Below are 8,896 nucleotides of genomic sequence, written 5' to 3' on the forward strand. Positions count from 1 at the left end.
TATACACACACACACACACACACACACACACACACACAGAGTACCTTGATTGGCATTATGAAACAATATTTTCTTGTGGCATTTGATTCTCTAATCTTTCGTAAAAGTTTCACAATTCAAGATTGAACCCCACAAGTGTTATAATACATTAAACGACCCCCCCCCACCCACTTTTTAAATGTTTTCTCATTACCACTATATTTATCATAATAAGTATAGATCTATATAATATGATTATTTTTCAATATTGTCATTAGCTGTTGATATGACATGGTTCCACTGCCCTATTGTGAGGCGAGTGCCATCAATTTTGAATCAATTTAAGTGACCAGTATGCATTCTTGACCTTTAAGAACGATGTTATGATGTAAATATGACAGGTTACCTTCACCTGTTGATTGCCATGTTGCTGTTTCACTGTTGAATAATACAGCTCCTTTCTTCCAGTACAAATTTTAGCTTAGTGTTAGGCTTCTCGTGTGTACATTACCTTAATGCATAGCCTTGTTTTGTACAGTGAAACCAAACCATCTCATGTCTGGATTATTACCATTTTAAGACCAGTATGGGTTAATTTTCTGTGACAGTTGCATGTCAGACATCACGGCTTGGGGGGAGAAGCTTTCATTGACGTGTGTGCGTGCGTGAAAATAGCGTCTGTGTACTGCTGTTAACATGCGTGGCTGGGCCTCTGTGCGTGCAGCTCTGTGAGGAGGGGTGCTGAGGTCATTGTGTCTGCAGGGGATCTCATGATGGAGAAGGAAGAGGAGGAGGGGTCCAGTGGCAATAACCATAAGGCTCAAGTCATCCTGCACCTGCAGCCCATCTTGCATGGGTAAATACTATAGATGATGGAATAAAGACAATGCTTATACATAGATAAAATCATATGCACTTGGCATCCACTTAATAAGATTCAATGGTCTCATACATGTTACATAATATTTCACAATGCTCGCAATGAATCGTAATATCAACCTGAGTGTACACACGTGGACAAAATTGTTGGTACCCCTCTGTTCATGGGGAAAAAAAGCCCACACTGGTCACATAAATTACTTAACTGTGACAAAAGTAATAATAGAAAATTCATTACATTTGAAACATTGAAAATCTGACATTGCTTTTGAATTGTGGTTCAACAGAGTTACTTAAAAAAACAAATTCATGAAACAGACCTGGACAAAAATGATGGTACTTAGACTAGAAAAGATTGAACATAATTTGACCATAGGGGCATGTTCAACCAAGGTATGTCCTCTAATTAGCATCACAAGTATCTTCAAACTTGTAATCAGTCACTCGGTCTAGGGTAACAAGTAGCCACTCTGCTGCTTGGTGACATGGTGTGTATCACACTAAATGTGGACAGGAGGCAGTGAAAGACAGAACTGTCTCAGGAGATTAGAAATAAAATTATGGACAAGAAGGTGAAGACTATAAGACTAGCTCCAAGTGGGGTTTATGTTCCTACACTGGTAGGAATTTTATACAAGTGATCATTTAAAAATGAGAAAGACTTACAGAGATGGTCTTGCATTTTAATATTTCTTTTTGCTGCTTTATTAAATCGTGGTTAATATTTTTGTGAGAAACATTAAAAGGGAAGTCAACCCCAACATGTTATTGACAAGAATATGTTCTATGCAGCCCCGCTAATCTAAACACGGCATTCGGATTCATATTGCGTTTGTGGAATTCAAGTTAAGCAGTAAAATCCAGCCGTTTTTTTTTCTGCCCATCTCAGAAGGAGGTCATTTTGCCATTTGCTGACCACCTGAGCAACTGTGATGTCCTTTTCAGTCGACATCAAGTGGTAAAATAGCCGCCCCCTGAGATGGACAAAAACGGGTGGATTTTGCTGCTTAACTCATGTTCTACAAACACCATATTAATCAGATTGCCTTGTGTAGACTAGTGGAGGTACAGAGAACAAATTATTGTGAAAGTAAAATTTGGGGTTGACTTCCACTTTAACATGACCAGCGTCCTCTCATAGAATACCGTACATTTTATTATTAATAATGTATAATTCAAGGTAATTTGACCGTAGTTGTTATCACATAAGGGTTTATCAAAGTGGTAGCCCTTTGCACAAATCAGAACTGAAGAAGAAGCTCTTCATTTCAAAAGGTTAGTAGTCTCTGATTTAAAGTCTTGAAAGAACCCAAAAAGCATGTTTTTTGGAATGTAGGAGGAAGTGGGAATATGCGGAGAACGTCGAGTCAAGCATGGCAGAAAAATGCCAACTCCATATCACAGACCCAGAGCTGAGATTTGAACCCAAAGTCAAAGGACTGTCAGACAAAAATGCTGTTCGTTAAAAGTCAACTTGCCAAAACACAATTTAGTATGGTACTCGTTTTTCATATGTGACAATCTGTTGCCCTCTGCAGGGCAAATTATGACATTGCAGATACGAGCAGCACGGTCTTGGCAGTCGAGACTCAACATGGTAAGTAAGAGGCACTGTGCCCTCAGTAATTTCTTGTCTAGCGTAAAACGGTGAAATTTGCAATGTCCCACAGATTTTGACTGAGCTACTTTATCGTTGTAGATGACAGTAAGTCAGAGGGTGAGAGCGTGGAGTATGGCTATCCAATTACTTGCGGAGAAAGTAGAGCAGTTTTACTCTTTAAGAAGTTTGTGTGCCCCGGAATCAACGTTCGATGCGTTAAGGTAAGTGGATGAATGCCGTCATGTCGCATTCATTCTTGGCATGTCTGTCTGCTTGTTTGTTTATAAGCACACACTGTCGACTTGTTTTTGCAGTTTAATGACCAGCTTATCAGTCCTAAGCAGTTTGTACACCTGGCAGGCAAAGCCACCCTGAAGGACTGGAAAAGGGCCATCAGACTAGGCGGGGTTATGCTCAGGTAGACTTTTAATTTTTTTAATTGTTGTTTATGTGTGTGTGTGTGTGTGTGTGTGTGTGTGTGTGTGTGTGTGTGTGTGTGTGTGTTTTTAAAGACTGACAGGGGATAAGATAAGAAAACCTTTATTAGTCTCACAATGGAGAAATTCCATTGACTTGCTGTTTGAATGACCAGCCTTTAGTTTATTCATCTCAATACTTACTGCACTGCAAAATAAGTGAAAATGACGCAATGGAAAAATATTGCAATGAACAAACATGAAGGTTAAAAAAAAAAAAAAAAACTTATTAGCAAGTATACTTGGAAGGCAGAGGTGGGGAAAAAAAGTTAATGGACAAGGCTCATTAATTCTGGGAGTAATTTTATGGTCTAATGACACAAATGAAACTTCTCGAAATGATGGAATTGGGGAATTTTGTTTGATAATTTAAAGAATGACTGAATGGGAGAAGATATTTTACCATGCATACAAAATGATGACCAAAATGCACCGGCTGACCAAATCGGTAAAACCCTCAATCGTTTCAGAGACTAAACAGAAAACGTTAAATGTACATTTGATTTTCAAAAGTTATTTGCAATAAATCAATCAATCAGTCGGTGAAACCCTCGCGCTGGTGTGGACAAACAGGCTACATTTGATTTTTAACAGGGAAAGATAGACAGCATCATTTGCTAAAGTAGGTTAAAAAAAAATTAAATGTATGATTTGTAATACATTTCATTAGAATGAATCACTCAATCATTTCAGAGACTAAATAGAAAACGTTAAATGTACATTTCATTTTCAAAAGTTATTTGCAATAAATCAATCAATCAGCCAGTTATTTAATGAGAGAAACAAGTACAAAATACATTTGAAATGAAAAACATATTTTTGCTGAATTAATTTTAGGTAAAACAACTATAAATGAAGAATATTGCATCATGAGTAACTGATGCAAGAATTGTTTACTTGCACGACGATAGTGAGGGTTCAATTCCCACTGCAGTGACAGTGGAAATGTGAGTGTTAATTTGACTGAGTGTTAATTTGCCTTTTGTCTGTCTGTATGTCTCCTGTGATTGTTTGAAAACCAGCTCACCCGCAACAATGACAAGCCAAAGAGAAAATGGATGGATGGATGGCTGTTAGATTTTGTCCCATCCTTACCTGACTTGAGTGCTGTGCAGCACAACGTACGACATCGACATTGTGTGTGGTTTCCAAGCAACATTAAACAGGTGGCAGGATCAAATAACAGGCAAACAAACTGCACAGAGTATTGCTTTTCGCCACTTTATCATGTTTACTCTTGTTCCGAGGAGTATCCGTGAGTCAATACTCCAAGGCAATATCTGTTGTTTTCATCTTTTATCCCGCAGACCCCCCTCATCCCCGTGTTTGAGAAAGTATCGGGATCGCCGCGAACCAACAGCCCTTAGCACCTGTACAATATCACAGCGTTTGGGTCAACCTTCTCCTTTCTCGCGCAGAAAAATGATGGACTCCGGCCAGATAGACTTCTACCAGCATGACACGGTGTGCAGTAACACGTGCCGCAGCACGAAATTTGACATGCTGATCAACAACTCGCAGCTTCCTCTGGGGACGTCCTTGCAGGCCAACCCCTCGTCTCTGGCTCTTGAATCTCTCGGAGGGCAGGTGCCTCCCGTGACAGGTACACGATTCCCAACCTCTGTGCCACGACTTATTGGTGCGTTTTGAGAGAAAATCCGGCGTGGTGTGGCAAATGACCCAATTTCACATCATTTTTCAGAAAAATCGTCAATTTATTTACTCCAATTAATGTATCGTGTTCATGTATCTATGTCAGTTATGTATAGTTACAAGCAGAAGAAAAAAACAAACAATGCCCTGGCACTAGATCGACTGACCGCGCAATTAATCTGTTCCCATTCAAACAACAGAGTAACAGTTTTGTCGTCAACTACATGCGAGATTTCATTTTAAGTTATTATGTGGGCAAATTCGGACAAGATAATCATTATTTCAGTATATCACCATGAGCAGGTGGAAACTTCCTACAGCACAGGTGTGAAACTAAAGGCCCGGGGACCAGATCGGGCCCGTCACATCATTTTATGTGACCCGCGGAAGCAAATCATGTGTCAACTTGCATGATGCTTGGTAAAATCTGTACCCAAATTATCAAACTGTCATGTCTAATAAGTAATGTTGAGATTTTGCAAGATTTATTGATTTCTTTTTTACTCTTTCTACAGTAACTTGAAAAATAATTGAACAGACTATTAGCTTTGATCTCTGATTTTAGAAGGAATCATCCATCAATTTGTTGTGTACCGGTGTTTGTCATAACACGATGACATGGTTAAACATTGACTTTGTTTCAGCATCATGACGGCTCTCTGAGGGAAGCCGTAACTAGAAAATGGCTCACGACAAAAATCTGTTTGACACCCCTTAGACTACCACAGCATATCTATTTTTTTTTCACAAATCAATTCTATTGTCAGTCCTCACATGAGTGTTGTTTTTAGAAATCATCAACAAAAAAGTATTGCAAGTGTTGAAAATAACTTATGGTACATACGATACACTGTTTTAATATTTAATCCTTTCAGGGACAGCGGTTACTACAGTGGACAGCTTATCATGTTATCAGGTTACAGGATGCATGGAAGGGTTAATATATGTATTCATATGCATTGATATAATATATATGTGTGTATATAGATACATATGTATAACATTTCACACACACAAACTATACTGTTCTGTGAGCTGTTTGTCATGTAAAATACGTGCCTTGGCGCAATAACGATTGGGAAACGCTGCCCTAGTAGTTGGCCACTTCCAATTTGCTGCATTCTATCGCTCATGTTTCCCCCTTTGGCGTGTTGTTCCATAAAGATGCTCACAGACGCTCCCTGGATTTAAATTATCTGTCTCCCGAGATAATGAAATACTTTGAAAGCTGCAAAAAAAAAAAAAAAAATGGGATTGGTGCATCGGTCTTTCCTCATCTCAGCCTTATCATTATTATAATGGAACCTCAAACCAAATGCCCCTTAGGTTGTGAAGTTTGCAATTAGACCGACAGTTTCACAGGGTCCAAAACACATCTCAGCTCTTTCTCTTTCTTGCACAAAGCATCAGTTGCCGTCACACCACCGCCATCCTCGGCGGTCGGGATATATGACTCAAGATCGCTGAATTTATTGCAAACTAGTGGATGCTGGCCGACTTCTGAGTTCAAATTTCAAAGTGTTTTGTTATCCATGGGAAACAAGCACGACGAATTAATTTGTTCCAGTCTCACTATCATAAATGTATTATTTACTTAATTAAATGTACAAAGCAATATTTTGAATTATATTTGACCATTGCTCACTGTCAAATATAGTGCGGAGTTGACCTTGCAACACAAAGTAAAACTAAAAGTGCTGCAATGGAGGGGAAGCATGATGACATTTGCCGAGCTACTGCGTTTTGTAAGTACTGCTATCACTTCAAGGAGTCTTGCATTTTTGTTCACAATATAACCCTTTCAGGGACAGCGGTTACTGCAGTGGACAGCTTAACGTGGTATCAGGTTACAGGGTGCACTCATTCATTCATTTTCCGATCCGCTTCATCCCCACAAGGGTCGCGGGGGGTGCTGGAGCCCATCCCAGCTGTCTTCCGGCAGCACTGAACCAGTTGCCAGCCAATCGCAGGGCACATAGAGACGAACAACCATCTGCATTCACACTCACACCTATAGGGACAATTTAGAGTGTTCAATCAGCCTACCATGCATGTTTTTGGAATGTGGGAGGAAACCGGAGTACCCAGAGGAAACCCAGGCAGGCCCGGGGAGAACATGCAAACTCCACACAGGAAGGCCAGAGCCGGGATTGAACCCTAGACCTCTGCACTGAGAGGTCAACGCGCTAACGCACTGGACCACCGGGCTGCCCTTTAAATATTGTATGTTCATAAGTAAAATGAATCGCTTGTCAAATAGCGTATTTCTCATGTGGTTGTGAGCCGGCAGTCGCTTTCATATCTTGCCGTTCCATTCTATTGGTCTGATTTTGCTTTATTCTTTGTGTTTGATCCCCCTCTCGTTTCAGGAGAGTCTCTGCATGATGCATCTGACTTGGAGGAAGCCTTGGAAGATAAATTTGGTGGAGAGTGGAGCTCCACGCAGCTCACCACAGCCAATGGACATGCAAAGAGGAAAAGGAATGAAACGTCTGGTAAATCAAATGCACAGTTTTTGTTTGAGCCAAGGTGAAATTTAAATGCAAGCTATCCCGGCTTCTCCATTTGTAGAGCTGGAAGAAAAGATGCTTTTTATATCTGGCGAGCAGACTGCTATTTTTTTTCCTGCTTTATCTGTGTATGCGTTTGAGCTTCATCAGAATTCAGGGCAATAGTTGCGAGTAAAGTCAGAAATGTATATTTTTAAGAGTGTCTATCCTTCTGGGAGGAAACAAAGGATCAATCAGATACCCTGAATGTGGCATGTAAACTATATATATATCGTCTAAGCTGCGTTGAAGAAAACTTCAGCCTCAGAAGAAGTTTGCAGTCTAACGACAGTTGTTTTTTGATCGGAGAAGTTTGAAAAATATGACAATTATCGCTCAACAGTACAGGAAGTCAGTAAGACTTTTGAATCATGAGCACGTTGCAGTCAAAATTTCATTCCATAAATAAGTGACTTCACTCAGAAGCGTTGGACCATTTTTTTCCCCATTTTCTTGAAAATAAGACTTTATTCCTAGAATAGTACTTCTTTTGTTTTAAAAGACAAAAACTGTGTTCCATGCATGCGGGGAAGTCAGATTTACAGTAGTTGATGATACATCACAATCATATCAAAGCTTTTAATTGCCCCAAAGCTAATGTGGAGAAGTGAAATTGTTTTCGTATGTTTGTTTTATTGGCACAGCAGTCTCCAAACTGTATGTAGGTCTTTTTTTTCTTTGTTTTTTTTTTTTTTTTTAATTTTAGACAACATAATTGATTGCCACCGGTAATTATTTTGTCGTGTACCAAGCTGAGGTTTATGGACCCCTGGGAGTCTGGGGGGGCCTTAGTTTGAGAACCCCTATCTAAGGATGCTTGTTCTATTGTTTTCTCTTGTTCGCTGTTATTTTTGATATTTACTGACATGCAGCATGAGAATGCATTACAGATGTGATTCTGCCTCATTTTTGTTTGTGTCTAGATGGCATATTAAGCTTGTGGAAGGGTGTGGCTGAATGTGGGCTGATGAGGGAGGTCTTGTCCGGTCTTCAGGCTCACCTATTGACCACTCTGAAAGGAGTGGAGGTTCGCAATGAGAAGGCTGAGTTACAGGATACAGGTGAGTTCACACACTGACAATCTGGGAAAAAAAAAAAAAAGATTTGCTTTGAGTGGAATATTGAGCAAGTAAATGTTTCATGCAGAATGCCCCTCCAGCGAAATACGGCCTTCAAACATTCAAGTCTTGCAATGTGGCTGAGGATTGATGTATTTGTGTTGTTCCAGACGCCATCATTTTGAATTCGCTGTGTGAGATGTTTGGGCTTTTAGACTCTGTGAAGCAAGCACTGGAGCAGCGGCGCAGCCAGAAGGAAAACGACGATGACGCCGATGGCGTTTATGGTGAGGAAGGCAACCTTTACAGCGGTATCACTCATAGTAGAACCACTGATGTCAACCTCTTATTTGTTCTGACTGCATACCAGTACTTCCTCACTGAAAAATGTATTAACCGCAGCTAATATCCGTCCAATCACGCAGTCAGCAGTGACCACTCCCACAGCGGCTCAACCCTCCCTTTCACTAATCTGCGTTCCTAATCTTGTTCATGTTCTGAAGAAATGTTGATGTCCTGAATGCTTATTATTAAATAATTAATAATATAATAAATAACATAATTCAATAATAAAGATTGAGAAGATTGGATTAGTTTGGATTGTTATAATTTTCTTAAATACTTGAATCCATTTTTTTTTTTTTTTTTGGCGGAAGACGTAATGCAATCCAGAAACACCCTTACTCTATCTTCAGGGACCCC

At 39.8% G+C, this 8,896-nt stretch overlaps 1 protein-coding gene across 3 annotated transcripts in view; it reads left to right on the top strand.

Moving 5' to 3' along the window:
- The window catches only part of LOC109525594 (glucocorticoid modulatory element-binding protein 1-like), an 11,452-nt gene that overhangs the window by 1,483 nt on the left and 1,073 nt on the right, over window positions 1-8,896 (top strand). For 2 of the 3 annotated variants that reach the window (XM_019886190.1, XM_019886192.1), the window contains exons 2-9: window positions 704-835; window positions 2,397-2,455; window positions 2,558-2,679; window positions 2,773-2,876; window positions 4,353-4,537; window positions 6,957-7,082; window positions 8,060-8,197; window positions 8,365-8,481. In XM_019886190.1, coding sequence (XP_019741749.1) covers window positions 750-835; window positions 2,397-2,455; window positions 2,558-2,679; window positions 2,773-2,876; window positions 4,353-4,537; window positions 6,957-7,082; window positions 8,060-8,197; window positions 8,365-8,481 — 937 coding nt within the window. In that variant the 5' untranslated portion in view covers window positions 704-749. The remainder of the gene's footprint in view (window positions 1-703; window positions 836-2,396; window positions 2,456-2,557; window positions 2,680-2,772; window positions 2,877-4,352; window positions 4,538-6,956; window positions 7,083-8,059; window positions 8,198-8,364; window positions 8,482-8,896) is intronic. The other variant, XM_019886191.1, reaches the window with a different exon arrangement.

The sequence above is a fragment of the Hippocampus comes genome, unplaced genomic scaffold (assembly GCF_001891065.2).
Source record: "Hippocampus comes isolate QL1 unplaced genomic scaffold, H_comes_QL1_v1.1 scaffold335, whole genome shotgun sequence".
Taxonomy (NCBI): domain Eukaryota; kingdom Metazoa; phylum Chordata; class Actinopteri; order Syngnathiformes; family Syngnathidae; genus Hippocampus; species Hippocampus comes.